Genomic DNA, 17153 nt, shown 5'->3' with positions numbered 1-17153 from the left:
GCCACAGGAATAAACTGTTTATTTTTGAACTTTGAACATTAATAAGAAAATGCTGAAAGGGCCTATATAAAGTTTTCCCTTCTATTGAACTTAAAGATAACACAGGCAACATGACACACCACCTGTTCACATATATACTTAATTAAGTTTCAGAACAAACTTATACTTAAGTTTCTATGTGAACAGGTGGTGTGTCATGTTGCCTGTGTTACTGCTTTATTTCCTTCCTACCATAAGACTGATTACATTTCAGTAAAATATCTAGTCACTGAATTAGACTCTGGCTAAAAATAAATTTTGGTATGATGCAAACATGACTCAGAGAAGAAGAAAAATGCCCCTGAAGTTTCCATATACTATAAAGAAGGGACTCTCAGTGAAATAGACTTGGCCAATGGGACCCAATCTTTCAAGAGATCCACTAACTGTGTATGCTGATGTGTGTTTGTGTGTTTTAAGCTAAGCTAAAGCTTACTATAAAGGAAAGCAAGAGAAATGCTTACAAAATTCTGATCTTACCATTTGTTTTTGTTGTCCATCCTTTCCCATCCATCTCCCCGAGGAGAGACGATCTACGTGGTCCTGATCAAGAACACATAGGGATGCTAGAGCGAGCCAGAGCTGTTGAAAGGGAAGGTTGTTACACTCCTGAATTTTTAGAAAGACTTATGAAATGCTGACTGTGACACATCACAACAGCTCCATAAATGCAGGCTGATTTTGAAAATACATAGATGCGCAGTGGCACTCAAGTTTTCCTGATGTGGTACTAGGCATACACAATCACTGCCATATGTGCCATGCACACAAGGAGGCACTCAGGTATCTACAGAACAAGTCACTATTTCTTTGATGAACCACTCTGTCTTCTATCTGACAAATAAAATTATACTTTATTGGTCTATAATGTAAACAACATATGAATAAAAGAATTGGCATATTTAATATTTACTGTACTAATGCCTTCTGCATATTTTTCCTTTTAGTATCATCTGACTGAACCTATAATGCCAAAGAAGGTGGTACAGCAACTGCTAAATTGTATACAGTCCCATGAGTAGTTAGGTACACATTAAATCCTTCTAGATAAAAGTTCCTCAGAAGTCTTTGTTGTCCCAGAAGCCTTAACACTATACTTGGTGCACTTTGTCAGAAATACATAAATGTCTAAGCTTTAGAAAACTGTTCACAAAAATAGGTCCGGGTGCAGGGGCGCACGCCTGTAATCCCAGCACTTTGGGAGGCCAAGACAGGTGAATCACCTGAGGTCAGGAGTTCACAACCAGCCTAACATGGTGAAATGCTGTCTCTACTAAATACAAAAAAAATTATACAGGCGTGGTGGTGCACGGCTGTAATCCGAGCTACTTGGGAGGCTGAGACAGGAGAATTGCTTGTACCTGGGAGGCGGAGGTTGCAGTGAGCCGAGATCGCCGGGCAATAAGAGCAAAAAGAAAAGAAAACTGTTTTCAAAAATAGTTAAAAATGTCTGAGGCTTAAAGGGTAAACTTCAGTTTTACATTGAATGATATAGTCCCTCATGAATGAAGAATAGAAAATGATTTAACTAGCTCAACTCTAAGAAGTGCACGTATCATTGGATACAGAGAGCAAGAGATGTTAAAATGGGTACAGAAAAATAGAAAAAGACAAACAATGCATGCAAGGAGGAAGGGGAATGCAGACCGAAAGAAAGCAACGCATGAGTGGTGGGAAAGGATTACTGTCAAAAATACCTGCTGCAGGTATCACGCTCAGTAGCAAGATGGCATAAATTGACTTTTTCTGCCCTAGGGAAATATAGTTTACCTTCTTTTGCAGATTTCTGAGGACTAACCTAAGCAATTTTTACCAGCATTCATTTCTTCCTAATATTGTCAGACTGCCCTGCTTCAGGAAAATCTCAAATCTCTTCTGGAAATATATGGGACATGAAATCCAGTAGGTTAAAACTTATTATAAATGTGTCATCTGAAGAATGCAATGTCATTTTCTCAGAGATTTCCACCCTGACCCTTCCCTGGACAAGTACTTTTTGCTTTTTAAAAGTAAGGCCTATAAACCCTCTAAGTAAGTTAGAGGGCTCTACATGAGGAACAACCAGGTGTAGGAGGGGTGTTGTCTCCAATGGACCTTTGGTCTATCACAGAATAATGCCAGCACTAAACTTAGTGTGGTAAGCTACAGGAAATAGATCATTAGAAAGACAACACAGAATGTACAATGTAATTAGCATTTTCTTTCTTTCTTTTTTTTTTTGAGACGGAGTTTCACTCTTGTCACCCAGGCTGGAGTGCAATGGCGTGATCTCGGCTCACCACAACCTCCGTCTCCTGGGTTCAAGCAATTCTCCTGCCTCAGCCTCCCGAGTAGCTGGGACTATAGGTGTGCGCCACCATGCCCAGCTAATTTTTGTATTTTTAGTAGAGACGGGGTTTCACCATGCCTATAATCCCAGCACTTTGGGAGGCCAAGGCGGGTGGATCACGAGGTCAAGAGATCGAGACCATCCTGGTAATTAGCTTTTTCTAACCAGTGTATCCTAAACAATAACAAAAACAAGTGACACAGAACGCATAGCAGTGAGAAGTAATTAGTTCATAATATAAAAGCCCTTTATACTTTTTCAATAAATATAGTATTTAGTTAAAAAAATTATACTGACTTAGTGATTAAAATCTGTTTAAATCTACTGCTGAAAACAGCATGCAATGATATAGACTAAATTTAAAACAAAAGAAAACAAAGTAAAACCTACTCTAGTTGTTGCAATACATCTCACTGGAGACCTAAATTCTTCTTCCATCTTGGTCAAGGCAATGATGGTTTCTGCAATAGCATTTTTTGTTACTCGGGACCAAGCTTCTGAGAGGTGACCCTATTAGCAGAGCAGAATATTTTAATAAGTAACCAGAAATGTATTTCATAGTAAATTCTTTTTTCTTAAATAACACCTCTAATCAAAAGGAAATATTTATTTTTAGTGAGACATAAAATGTTAGATCATAGGCACAGACTTTTAAACTAAAATTTCTTCACAATCCTAGGGAAAATTCAACTTCTAATCATTATTTTGATATTTAAAAACAAATAATAAAAAATTAAGTTCTCAGTACTCTTTTCCTGGAAAGTCAAGGGTAATTCCTCTTACATCCGATAAAAACATAACAGTAGTACTAAGGTTATCTATCTTTGAGAAATTTTGTTACTTAGCATACAATTTACATAGTGAAGCTAACTACTTTAGATGAGTATTACTGGAACCTAAAATATAAACAGGTTCAAACTGCAACTACCTTTATTTGCTACCTTGATTTGTAAAGAACAAACATTTAACTATCATAGAATTTAGGTGTTCCTAAATATTACTCCTAAATATTTTAATCTAGTGAACACCCTGAGAAAGTCTGTGTTTACCAGAAAGGTTGAGAATATGTCCATGATGTTGGGAGAAGTGACAGAACTTCATCTTTCCCCCAGAAAATCCTCCCACTTCTCATATCCACATGATTTAATGGACAGTTCAATTCCTCCTCCTCTACCTCTTCCTCCTCCTTCTCCTCTAACATGCCTTCTATTCCCTCTATCTCTCAGGGACCTATATTCCACACACTATCGTGTCCTTCTAAGACTGGCCTCCTAGAAATACAATAAAAGGTGTGGAAAATGACAAGGAGCAACTAATATGAGACACGTATTCTGTGGAGTAACTCCCTGTCCTCTGCACTCCCAGATCTCCTCTGGAAGCCACCATTTTAAGACAGAGGGTATAGGACATTAATAAAGAGGAATAAAAGCTTTAAAAACCATGAGGAATGAAGAGAATGAGAGACTTCAACTTTTGAGAGCTCTCTTCCCCTTTTTTCCCTTTAGGTTTTTGGAATCAGGCTCTTTCTTAGGGTCTGAAAGAGCATATTTTATTTTATTAGATTTTAAAGTCTTGAATGACTTAGGTAACAATTCTCACACAAATTCACTGGAAAATTTGAAATGAACATGGTTTATATAAATGACAGATTTATCACTCCCTGAAAAGACAAACAGCATGATAGTTAAATACTACAAAATAGTCTTTAAGTAAAGGTACACTAAAGTATATCTCCTATCAATTCAGCAGAGTAAGCTGTTCTGTCAATCAGATTCCTGCTGCATTTCACTGCCAAAATAGTCAGAAGAATGCAAACTTACTGCTGCCATATCCTTGATAAGTTTAATGATGATCTCTGAGATCTGGGTAGGAGTTGAGCCCTTCATCCACCAATGACTTTCACCTCGTCGGAGATAACTACAAAGAAAAATTAGCTCTTATAATAAAGCCAATAAATTATCAGTAGTAGTTACGAATGAAAAAGATGAAAATGTTATTTCAGAATGCAGCATTTTAGACTTTTAAGTGACTGAATCAATTTAAGCATTTAAAAAGAAAATTCATCAAGCCATCACCCCAAATCTAGCTGTTCAATCCCAAAACAGCAGTTAAGGTGATTTGCATTCCCTTCCAAATATTTCTCTCTTTGCACATTACTTTTGTGCGCGTCTTTTAGAAGTACAGTCCAGGGACCACATACAACTTACTTCTAGTGCACATGCAGATAATATGGAGCTTGTGCCAGAATATAAATCTACTGTATCACAAAGCACACTACTATTTAGTTCAACTGATTTTTTTCCTAGCAAGATAATATACAGGAAAAAAGTGATGCAGTGATTAACATTCTCATGTTATCTGCATATTGCCATGGATTGGCTCTACAAGTAGCACTGTTTGAGCTCTCTCTAATTCTCTACTGTTACAATTACAGAACTTCCTTTCATATATATCTTGGTGCAAATCTACAAAAGTTTTAGAAGTAGAAGTGATAGGTCAAAGGATATGCATATTTAAAATATAGTTAGATATTATTAAACAGATATCCAAAAATGATGCAGCAATTTGTATCAAATGAAAATGCCTATTTCCTCATAATGTTGCCAAAGCATCGAAGATATTTTGCAATGATTTTAATCTATATTTCTCTAATTAGTAGTGAGGTGTTTTCACTTGTTTACTGTTCTTGTCATTTCTTATTCTTATCAGTTGTTTGCCTTTTTAAAATTGTAGTCATTCTAATATTATGCTAGTAAGTCATTGTCTATTGTATAGATTTAAATATTTTTCTAAATTAGTTGCCTATATTTTAAAACATTTACATATTATCACCTATCAAGTAATTTTCATTTTTATACAGCCAAATCTATAAATATTTTCCTACATGATTTTGGGTTCTGTGTTTTGCTTAAGATCTTTCCAAATTGAATATTACAAAAATATTCTTCTATAATTTGTCCTAGTACAGTTTTAAAAAGAAATGTACATAAAGCTTTAATTGACCTGAAGTTTACTTTATTCCCTCGTTTATTTTTTTTAATTGTGGAAAAAATGTATTACCTAAAACTGAAGTTTACTTTTGTATATGATGAGAGGGAGGTATCTATAATTTTTTTCGACATGGATATCCAAATATTCTGACATCACATCAGCCTACTTTCTATTCCCCACTAATTGTAAATGGTACTTTTATAATATATATGACATTCTTTTTATGTATGAGCCAACTGTTTATGGATTTTATTTGGTGAGTAAGCTAACAGGGTAAAATTTGAAATTATATCTTAAATTTCTGAATGGTAGCTCACTCTATTCTGTTTTAGTACTAAAATAGAGGCAATAACTAACCTGGAATTGAAAATCATTGGAAGAGTAACTGTTGTAACTCCTTTGCCCACAGTGGTACCAGCTGTTCCTGTGATGGTGGTTCCTTTGGCTTTAAGCTGTACAGTGAGTGCTTTGGCAATGCATCCTAGAAACATGTCCAAGATACCCAGCTTATTCCAGTCTCCTTTCTCTGTTGAGTGAATGATATCACTGATATCTGCTGGGGGGAGGGATTTCACGCCTATGATGCTGGCCAGACGACTAGGGGTTACTTCAGGCAAAACTCTTCTTAGTAAAGAGGTTACCTGGTAAGAAAAATAAAATAAAAGAATTTCATGTAAAGACCGATGGGGTTTGTTTTCTTTTCTTTTTTAGACAGGGTCTTGTTCTATTGTCCAGGTTGGAGTGCAGTGGAGTGACCACAGCTCACTGCAGCCTTGAACTCCTAAGCTCAAGGGATCCTCCCAGCTTGGCCTCCCAAAGTGCTGGGATTATAGGCATAAGTCCCTGCACCCAGTCCCAGGCTTTATTTTCTAATGTACCTAACTACCATTCTGTAACTTTAAAATCTTTGAGAAGAAAAGAAATATGATTTAAACACTATTTTAAATTCTGTGAAGGAAATAAATATGATATACATACTATTCAAATGGTAACAGCAGTGGTAATTACTAACCCAAGACAGCAAGAAAAAACAATACTTTTTCTTTCTGGTAAGGACTAAACAACATTATATATTTCATGATAATATGGTAATCAGTAGCCAGAATACTCTTTATCACAACACATTAATAAAATAAAACATATTTTGCTATTCTATACTCTCATAAACAGTAAAAACAAACAAAAAAAGGAGTAAAATATAGGCCCCAAAGAAAATATAACAAAATAAAAAATAAAATCTATACTTAGGGTCCTTAGATAATTCTCTCTGCATTGCAATTTTTTAACAATGTTTCAGGTAACAAAAGCAATGGAAAGGCTGTGATGTGATCAGTCACCTGTCTCTGGACTCTAGGTGAGGCTGTGTGAAGCAGCGAGAAGAGATCCTGAAGCAGAGTTAGCTGTTGAGCTAGATACTGCCGGCCAACGTTAGAGCCACTCAGAGCTAAAACCATAGAGAGCAGCTCAAAGCAGTAGGCATCAGAGGAGGCATCTTCATCATTTGGCTGAGAATTGGCATTTTCTTTGCTTGATATAGCATGCTCCCATTCTTCACGAACTCGGGTAGCTTCCATGCGAATAGCTTGGACAATATGAGCACACACCTATTTAAAGTTAACACAGGATATGTATGTAAGTATAATTCACTACTTCTAGCAAAACAAGCAACTGAAAGAACAAGAATGTAAACTGATACTCAATTTAGCATTATTCTCCCAGTTAATTCTCCATCATATGTCATTCTCTTAACTCATCTGAGAAACAATTAAATAAAGCTTGGGGAAACACAATAAAAATGAAAATATTTAAATCAACTACTATGTACAAACTGATTATATGCAAATTATTAATGCCTATGCCTACAGTTTAGCACATCTAAAACCAATTGCCACCTTTCATCACCAAAGGCACTTTTATTCTCATGGTTGACCTGTGTTCGTAAGTTGCTTTATAGATGGTATCACAATATTGATATGATACATGACATTTTACAATTGAAAGCAGTTAGGATTCAAGGAAACACTGCTAGAAAGATAAAGCACAAATAAATTCATGTTATAGTTTATTGAAAAGCATAATTAATAGTGTTGAAAGTCAAAACAGTAGGTTAACTGCTCAGCCAACAAACAAAAGAATAAGAGGAAAAGAAATATGGGAAGTGCAAATCAAATCTGACATAGCTGGGTCTTTGCCACCAAATAATAAATCTACCCATCACAAACAGCAGCAAGGTAGGCAGTTAACATTCACAAGCAAAATCTTTAAAATAGTTGAAGGTATGCCAAAATACTCATTCCTGTCTAGAAAATGGCAAGCAAATTCTGCAGGACCTATAAAAAAGCAAGCGTAGAAAAGCCTTCATAAATTTTTCAAAACACTTTATAACAAGCTTGTCCAACCTGCAGCCTGGGGACTGCATGTGGCCCAGGATGGTTCTGAATATGGCCCAACACAAATTCATAAACTTTCTTAAACTATGAGGCGATTTTTTCTTGCATTTTTTTTAAGTTCATCAGCTATCATTAGTGTATTTTATGCGTAGCCTAAGACAATTCTTTTTTTCCACTGTGGTCCAGGGAAGCCAAAAGATTGGACACCCCTTCTTTATAACCTAAAAACAAGCAAACAAGCAAATAAACAAACACATACATTAAAAACTAATGAAGACAATGAAATGGCTATTAACCAACCTGTTTTTGTAAGTTAGTCAGCTTACTCCTGCTGAATATGATTCCAACCATATGTTCTTTCAGGTCAGCATCTGATGTTGCCTTTATATAGAAAAAGAAAAAAAATGAAGCTGTCTCTTTAAATAAAATTTGTATATTTGATATTTCAAAGTATCTTGAGAAATAATTTTGTGTATATATTTTTAAAGCAAATTTATTTTAAATGGAAGCTTATAATACTAAGACAAGGGATAAAGTTTGAAGAAATCACTATTGGCCCAAGTGACTATAAAAATAACAAAATCTCCGAGCTTAAGAAATCCAGAGAAGTATATTTTCTTTCCACAAATTTCTTTAATGTTCTCAATTTGAGTCACTGACTAAATCTATTTTTAAATTGTAAACATTATTAGTTCACACCCCAGATTTAACTGTTTGAAGAACAATCTGGGAAAATAACATTTGTTTAAAAACAAAGTGTCCTAGCAAAACTCTCTGATAATGGTGGTCTTAAATTAAGCTATTCAAACACCAACAGTCATCAAAGAAATGTATCATAAGAAGAAAAGTAAAGGCTAAAATTTTATAGGGCTTATTATGTGCATGGTACTCAAGTGCCAGATATGTATATATACATTAATACATATGTATAAGCATGTGCACGCACACACACACACACACACACACACATACACACACAATCTTATTGAATCTTCACAACAACCCCATAAGGTAAACTGTAATATTTTGCCAACTTTACAGGTAAGAAAACTGAGGTAAGAAACTCCTTTGTTTAAGAATTAAAAATGATTCTTGGTTTTACATTTCTTAGGATAGAGAGCCACAAGAGAATGTCCCTTTTACCCTAACAATGAAGAAAAAGCTGATCATCTATAAAACCAAAACCTTTTTTGGAGCCCATCAGAATGTTGAGATCAGCTACCAGGTATAATAAATTCCAAATAAACAAATCCATTTAATTGGATACTTCAAAACTCTTCTTCTTTCAGTACTTAACAACAACAAAAAAACCAAACCAAAACAAAAACCCAAAAACCAGTGAGGCTCTTAATGACTTGAATATTATCGATCAACTTGAACTAACTGATATTTATAGAACCCCTCGAAGAACAACAGCGGAGTTCACATTCTTTTAAAGAGCACATGGACATTCACTAAAACAGCTACATTATAGGCCAGAACCCAAATGTTAACACTTTTAAAAGGACTGAAATTACATGAAGTATACAGTTTGACCACAATGAAATTAAACCAGAAATTATTCATAGAAAGCAAACAGGAATACTCCCAAATATTTGGGAATTAAACAAGGTGCTTCTAAATTACCCAAAGGTCAAAGAAGAAATAAAAATGGGAATAAGAAAACATTGCGAATTGATGAAAATTTTAAAAACCCCCAAAATTTGTGAAATGAGCTAATGTAGTACTTAGAAGAAAGTAATAGCATTAAATACTAAGATGAGAAAAGGAAGGTCTTACAGTCTACGATCTAATCTTAGACCTTAAGGAACCAGAAAAAGATGAACAAATGAAATGAAAAGCAAATGTAGAGAAAGAAATAAAAATGTGAGCTGAAATCATTAAGAAGCAAAAATAGAGGAAAATCAATGAAACAAAAAGCTGGTTCTTTGAAGGGATCGAATTGATGAATCTTTAGCGAAACTATTCCAGAAAAAAAAGAATGAAGACACAAATCACCAAGAGACATCACTACAGATTCTACAGATAATAAAAGGACACAAGTGTATGTTATGAACTAATCCAGCAACTTAGATGAAATGAACAAATTACTTGAGAGTCAGAACCTCTCTGAGGTTGGGGGACTGCCTGCAAAGGAACATGAGAGAAATTTGGAAAGTGATGTGATTTAAAACTTGGTTGTGGGCTGGGCATGGTGGCTCATGTGTGTAATATCAGAACTTTGGGAGGCCAATGCTGGAGGACTACTTGAGCCCAGAAGTTTGAGAATGGTCAACATAGCAAAACCACATCTCTACAAATATATAAAAATTAGCTGGGCATGGTGACATGCACCTGTAGTCCCAGCTACTTGGGAGGCTGAGGCAGGAGGATCCATTAGCCCGAGAGGTTGAGGCTGCAGTGAGCCGTGATCATACCACTGCACTCCATCCAGGGCGACAGAGTGAGACCCTGTCTCAAACAAAACAAAACAAAACAAACTTGATTGAGATAATGATTTCATTAGTGTACACGAGTAAAAATTCATTGATACAGTTTAAAATGAGGAATTTTTGTATGTTAAATTATGCTTCAATAATCTAACTTAAAAAAATTATTCTCTTAAAAATCATGTTGCTTCATGGGCACCCAACTGATAGTATAACCTTTCCTATTTAACCTTAACTCCTCAACATATACTCTCCTACTGTTAGGCCAGCCTCTCTGATCAGTCCTTGCTCCCATTCTCTCTACTAATCTCACTCTGATCCCTTCATTCTCTTTCAGATCTAACTCAAGTCCAATATCCTCTAAAAGGCCTTCTCTGACCACTTCAGGGCACAATGATATCAATGTACTCTGAAAGTCTATGTCATTTGCAATTTTTCCACACATTTAATAATTTGCTTATATGTTATTTTGAATCTTGTTGATTTCTTTTTGGGGGATAAGGGAAATGCAGCAGATTCATAACCAAGAACAGAATGCAAGTTTTTTGAGGGCTTGCCATTCTCACAATTGCTTAGTACAGAGTTGACATTTGCTAAAATTCAGTTGGTTTAATGGGTAGTTACAGTCTTGTAGTCATTCAAATGAGATCTCCAAAAGATGTTGAAAGAAGTTACTGGCATTTAAGAAATCTTATTTTTTCAGACCTCAAACAAAAATATGGCAATGATTTGGATACTACTGTATTAGGAAACACAGGGTTAGTCTAGGGAAATCCTTGAAATTTATCTTTGAAAGGGCTGCCAAGGTGATTATTTGTAGCATTTAAAGACACTAGAATATTGAGACTAGTCAGAGTTGACTTCTCTTTTGGGAAATGGATGAGGTACAAAACTCTTAGGTACAGTGCTTTAGTAAGGACTGAAAAAGTAAAGCTACTGTATTTTTAGAAGAAGTTTCAAGAACAATAATAAAGAGTAGTTATTCTAATAAAAATTTACTGAACATGTATGTGATTATATCAGGATGGACACAAAGACCAATTAGACATGGAGTTGGTCTTTAAGAAGCTATGGTTCAGTAGAAGAGATAAAACATGTATGCAGATAAATGTAAGAGAAAAACAAAGAAGAGACACTTATAGATTATTATGAACTCCAGCAGACAGAAAACTGCTTTTTGTTTGGGGAAATCATAAATAAGTTTCATGAAGAAGATAAATCATAAACAAGTTTCATGAAGAAGATAAATCATAAACAAGTTTCATGAAGAAGAGTACTTTTGAGCTGAACTGTGAAGGACAGGGAAAATGGAGGAGGGAAAAGATAAATGATGGGGTATAGCACAGAAATGATTAAGTTAATTTTGTAAATGCTAACAAATGAACATAAAAACCCAAGGTATAGAGCAGATTTTGATGTTACTTAAAATACTAGATAGATGATACAGGAATAATGTATTTCTTTTAGATAGTTCCTTCATTCTCTAAGAAAAAAGATGAACTACATGAAACTATTATTATGTATCCATTAAATATACAGCAATACATGAATTATTTCACTGAAAAAAGAATAGAAAAGGGAAATAAATATCTTTAGAATACAAATAAATACATTGTATACTTTTTCTTCTCCTTCAGGTGATGACAATAGTGCCTTTTCCTCTTGTTCTGGTGTAGGTTCAGCATCTCCAGAGATGAGCTTTCCAAATACCTGATGAGGAAGATATGCATGTGAGAAGGACTTAATGACAGGCATTAACACTGTAATAGCCAGACAGCTTATTAGCTGATTCTGCAGGTGTTATAATATGCTACTCTTGCTAATATACACCATTACTCTTCTTAATTATGAATGCAACATGAAACTCAGGTGTTTAGGGCAATGAAAAGAAAAAATGGGCAACATTTGTAGCCAGAAATTTCTGTAAGAAGTTTTACAAAATATTTTGTTACACTCTTAAAATATATGACATCAATTACCCTGTGCTAGAATAAGTCATAGGGACACTCACTTGAGACGTAATAAGTCTGAATACTCGCAGAGTCTCAGCTTCACAGTTCCTCTGTTGAGCCACACTGGCTGAAATCTGGCCAGCTATTTTTGTGCTTTCACCATCTTTCCAGCCCAGGACTTTGACTTGTCGAACTCTCAGTGTATTTTCTGGGCCTTTTAATTCAATTTTGATGATGTGATTATCCCCTCCTGGAAGTTCACTTGTTACCCAGCCAATGTGCCTGGAATCTAGATCAACCTGGTTGAGTAGAAAAGAGGCAGGAACCTGATTCAGCTGGATCATTTTTATCACTGTGCTAGACTTAGCATTAATATCAGCAAGCTCAAATAACAAAGAATTGTACAGAGTAAAGGTTATGAGGTCATTTCACACTGATTATCTTACTTCAACCCTGTGAAGATAAGTGATATTATTTATAGTAGCTATTATACAGATGAAGAAACTAAGGTTAACACTGGTTAAGGGATTTTCAGTAAATGGTGGAATTGAGAATTAAAATCCAGGCCTGATTATCACATGGCTTCCAAGCAAAGTTATATGAGTGAATGGATTACAAATAATTTATATGACTGTACTTTACCTATATCGACTCTAAGTAGAAACATCACAAGATCAGAAAAGGGTTCTTTGCTTGTTTATCCTCACATTAAAGCACCATTTAAAGATAATGTACTTTTAATGTATAGTTACTTAATATGTTTTACTTTTGAACAAAGTTTATATAATATGTAACATCACACCTGTGATTCCTTATTTCACTAAATTTCATTGAGAATATGACTTTTTTTTCAAGGATTAAATGTTAATACACTGTGAAGTAGTTTTTGACATTATTCCCTTCATAAAATGAAAACTGTTCTTATGGCCTTTAATAACCAAGAAATGGCCTACAAATATTTATGTGATTTACACAGACATTAAATTGATATTATTTTAATTAATGTCAATTTTCTAAATGGGGTATTAAGTATAAACAAACACAATATCATTGAATAGGATTATTTTCCCAAATTCTTTAGCAATTTAAACAAAATTTATTATATGTTTAATCTAAAATATTAATTCATTCCTTCAATATGATTTGAAAACAAGCAAGCAAACAAGCAGTTGGTCAACTTTTGTGAGATAAAGTAGCCAGTGAGAAAGTTTTGACAAAGTGTCACTAACACAAGTAAGGGAGCTTGAGCAGAGTTTCAGACACATGCTTAGATAAAACTTAACTTGTTTGTAGAGTTGGTTTAAACTGATTTGTAACCTGGATATAGCTGCAGTGTTATAGATTTTTCAGGCCAGAGGACAATAACCTATTTTAACTCAAAATATAGGTGAATTAAAGTTTTAAGTGTGAATGAGATCTGTTATAAATTTTAAGATACCCTGAGTCTTTGTTGGAGAATGGCGTACGGGAGACTGTAGGTGCAATATAATCACTCATGACTGGGGAGCATTTAGAACAATAATAGATAAGATGTGTAGCACAGGGATGGTGGTTACTATTCCTACATATAGACCATTTGTCAACTTAAATGTTTTATAATTTCCTATAATGCTTTGGTTGTGTGCCAAAGGTGGAACTCAACAGTGAAAGCTGAGAAGAAATTTCTCTCTAGGTAGCAAAACATTTAATGACAAAATTTTAATTACCTGCTTTATTCTGCACAAATCTTCTACTGCTTTGCCAGTTAAGAAGGTCATTGAGGTAACTTTGTTCTGAAATAGACAATTCACAATAGTTATAATGCTATATTACTGCTTCAGTACTTACAGTGGTTTCTCACATTAAGTCTTCTGCCTGTCTCTTACCGTCCTTCCTGATTGACCCCACCGTACCCCTCCAACTAACAATGGTTCCTACAACTTCAGTCTTATTCTCACAAACTCTGTCTTAAATTGTACATTTCAGCCCCTCTCTATGTGCTCTCTCATAGCTTGACATTCCCTCTCCTTATTCAAAGTCTAAATATTCAAATTCCATCCTCATGAAGCCTTTCAACAAATCTGCTTGTCACTTATGTCAGATCCTTGTTGCTATATTCTCATTACTTTTGAAGTATAAAAAGGAAAGGTAACTGAACACACACTTATGAGTGTCACAACGTACCCATGCTTCCTTATAGATTTGAAGTAGGATATGCGAGAAGAGGTTCTATTCCTCAAGATACTTGCCAAACTAGAGAAGGCAACATTAATGCATTAAATGTCAAACAGCACAAGTTCACTACATGTTCATCCTAGTGCCAAAGACCTTAGGGTTGAGTACGTTTTATGCAGAGCACATCAAGAAATAGATTAACATTAGTTCCTTAGAGAGCTGCATATTATGAGTGCTGTAGGCGGATACAATTCAAATCAACAAATGCTGTGTACAGGCTCTGTGGTAGGCAGGTTGGGGGACATGGAGTTACATAACTCAAGGAAAACATATGTACAGGTTGAGTTTCCTTTATCAGAAATATTTGGGACCAGAAATGTTTGGGACTGGGGATTTTTTAGGATTTTGAAATACTGTATTTGCATTATACTTACTGGCTGGGCATCCCAAATCTGAATATCTAAAACCAGAAATGCTCCAATAAGCATTTTCTTTAAGTGTCACATCTGTGTTCAGTAAGTTTCAGATTCTGTAGCATTTTGGATTTTCAGATTTGGAACGCTCAACCTATAACATATAGGAAGCCTCTTAAAAAGGAAAGTAGATATCAGCTTACATGCTAGGAATTTTGAAAATGAATACTGTCATGATTATTTCCTCTGAGAAACGACAGATATGTCAAATTGATTGCAATCACTGTTCTGAGGGAGAGTATGTCCTGGCTTAAAATGTACCATGAGCTAGAGGTAACTTTGCACTGAACAGTGAGTTCTAGCCACAGAATGTTTTGCTTTGTTACACCTGGCTCTCTAGTAAGATAAAGTAGTTATACCAGTGGAAATTCTTGGGTCTGGGGAGGTAATCACTCATATGATATTAGCTAAGCCTCTTTTACTTATTCAGTATCAGGGAGGAACAGAACCTGCACTGATGTACAGGAGTTGCAGCTTGCTCTGATTGCAGACTGGTCTGCATCCAGGTTATCGGAGACCCAACCCTACCACTGCGGCTCTTCCTCGGAAAGGAAATACACAAATGGCACAGGAGGAGCCAGGCAATGGTTTAAGGGGAGCCATTAATACTGCCCCTGCTGGCCAACCACATCCATTCTGAGGAAAAAAAAATTCTACACAGTATCCTTCTTTAAGAATGAGGTAGAAGAAAGGCAGTCTGGAGGTAGTGCTATTTCTTTCTTGGTTGTTAACATGCAAATAAATAGGACTCTTTTTTCTTGTTTAGTTCCTTTTATAAAGGAATATTTAATTCAGTTGAAACATGATGGTGAACTAGGCTAGGAAGAATATAAATTATGATTATTTGGGACAGTACAGAAACTTATTTTTTAATTCCATGAGGATTGTGAGAAAGAAGTAGACATTTAAGACAGGCCAGGTGTAGTGGCTCATGCCTGTTAATCTTAGCACTTTGGGAGGCCGAGGTGGGCGGATCACTTGAGGTCAGGAGTTCGAGACCAGCCTGGACAACATGGTGAAACTCCATCTCTACTAAAAATACAAAAATTAGCCACACGTGGTGGCATGTGCCTATAATCCCAGCTACTTGGGAGGCTGAGGCAGGAGAAAAGCTTGAATCTGGAGGTGGAAGTTGCAGTGAACCGAGATTGAATCACTGCACTCCAGCCTGGGTGACGGAGGGGAGAGTCCATCTCAAAAAAAAAAAAAAAAAAAAAAAAAAAAAAAAAAAAAAAAAAAAAAAAAAAAAAAAAAAAAAAAAAAAAAAAAAAACCAAACTAATTACACTATAGATCAAAGATTATTATTAAGTGCCACTAGAGTAATATCAAGAAGAACCCAACAGAGGGAAACAGTAATTTTTTAGAGGAGTTACTAAGAATTTCTCTGCTGAGTTTGAGAGACCTTAAGAGAATCAATCATCAGAGTTTAAGGGGAGGACTTCCAGGTCAAGGGAAAATCTTAACCAAGGGCATGGAAGCAGAAAACTGTAAAGCAGACTTTGATTTTGCTTAGCTGTAGCCATGGTGCATTTGTAATCAGACCTCTTTTCAGAACTGGAATTCCATAGTGTTCCCAATCATATTAATTTGTTTTTAGACTTACGGTTTATTTGGAGAATACAGCAATGATGTTTGGTTAGCAACATTCCAGCTGATAAAGCCTTTTGCTAAATTTAGAAATGAGGGTGCATGAATACTAACGGTCTGAAAAGAGCTAAAGAGCCGCAAATCAAGTTTGCTTTCTTACCCCAAGATCTCGGGAATTGTCCACGTGAACAGACACATAGCGAGCATTGATTCCTTTTACACAGTTGATGGTGATGTTCTTAGTTTTGTTTTTATCTTCATCTCCTGATTCCCAAAAGGTTTCTGTGGAGCCATCTGTCAAACTGCCAATCATGGCAGGTCGGCTTGAAGTTTTTATGTCAACAATGCTGGTTAAGTCCTTTAAGCACATTACTATGCATAATTCCTATCAGAAACAAATGTAAGTGCTTATTACACTAAAAGGAAATCTTCCATGAAGATAAAACAAACAGATCTAAGATAAAACATAATGGAAGATAGGATCAAAGTGATCATGAATAACTCAGAGTTTCTCCTTTGGTGTACTAACAAACAGGACAGCCAGGATAATAAGGATGAAATGACTGACCTGACTCATAGCTTCAAAGCCAGATTGTATACTGATGCTAAAACTCTCTTCACTATCGCCATCATCTGATTTTGACAAAATATTGTTAATGTGATGAAAGACATTGCTCTGATGAAGGAACTGGTGATCGGATTGCTTGAATTTGAGACTCCAGCACCTAAAAAGGTGATACATAAGCAGGATATGAATAATTATTTTCCAGGAACATCTAAGGAACTCTTTTTTTTTTTTTTTTTTTT

At 35.4% G+C, this 17153-nt stretch overlaps 1 protein-coding gene across 18 annotated transcripts in view; it reads right to left on the bottom strand.

Annotated features, from left to right (window-relative positions):
- Positions 1–17153, bottom strand: part of MYCBP2 (MYC binding protein 2) — a 275403-nt gene that overhangs the window by 16385 nt on the left and 241865 nt on the right. For 16 of the 18 annotated variants that reach the window (XM_017498820.2, XM_037727973.1, XM_017498811.2 and 13 more), the window contains 11 exons: positions 16915–17071; positions 16507–16731; positions 13837–13902; positions 12190–12429; positions 11790–11888; positions 8050–8130; positions 6697–6963; positions 5717–6000; positions 4189–4285; positions 2759–2878; positions 520–621 (listed from right to left, as the gene is read on the bottom strand). In XM_017498820.2, the coding sequence (XP_017354309.1) occupies positions 520–621; positions 2759–2878; positions 4189–4285; positions 5717–6000; positions 6697–6963; positions 8050–8130; positions 11790–11888; positions 12190–12429; positions 13837–13902; positions 16507–16731; positions 16915–17071 (1738 nt within the window). The remainder of the gene's footprint in view (positions 1–519; positions 622–2758; positions 2879–4188; positions 4286–5716; positions 6001–6696; positions 6964–8049; positions 8131–11789; positions 11889–12189; positions 12430–13836; positions 13903–16506; positions 16732–16914; positions 17072–17153) is intronic. The other 2 variants (XM_017498830.2, XM_037727974.1) reach the window with 1 other exon arrangement.

Source organism: Cebus imitator, unplaced genomic scaffold (assembly GCF_001604975.1).
Source record: "Cebus imitator isolate Cc_AM_T3 unplaced genomic scaffold, Cebus_imitator-1.0 Scaffold252, whole genome shotgun sequence".
NCBI lineage: Eukaryota > Metazoa > Chordata > Mammalia > Primates > Cebidae > Cebus > Cebus imitator.
This window is presented reverse-complemented; position numbering and strand designations above follow the sequence as displayed.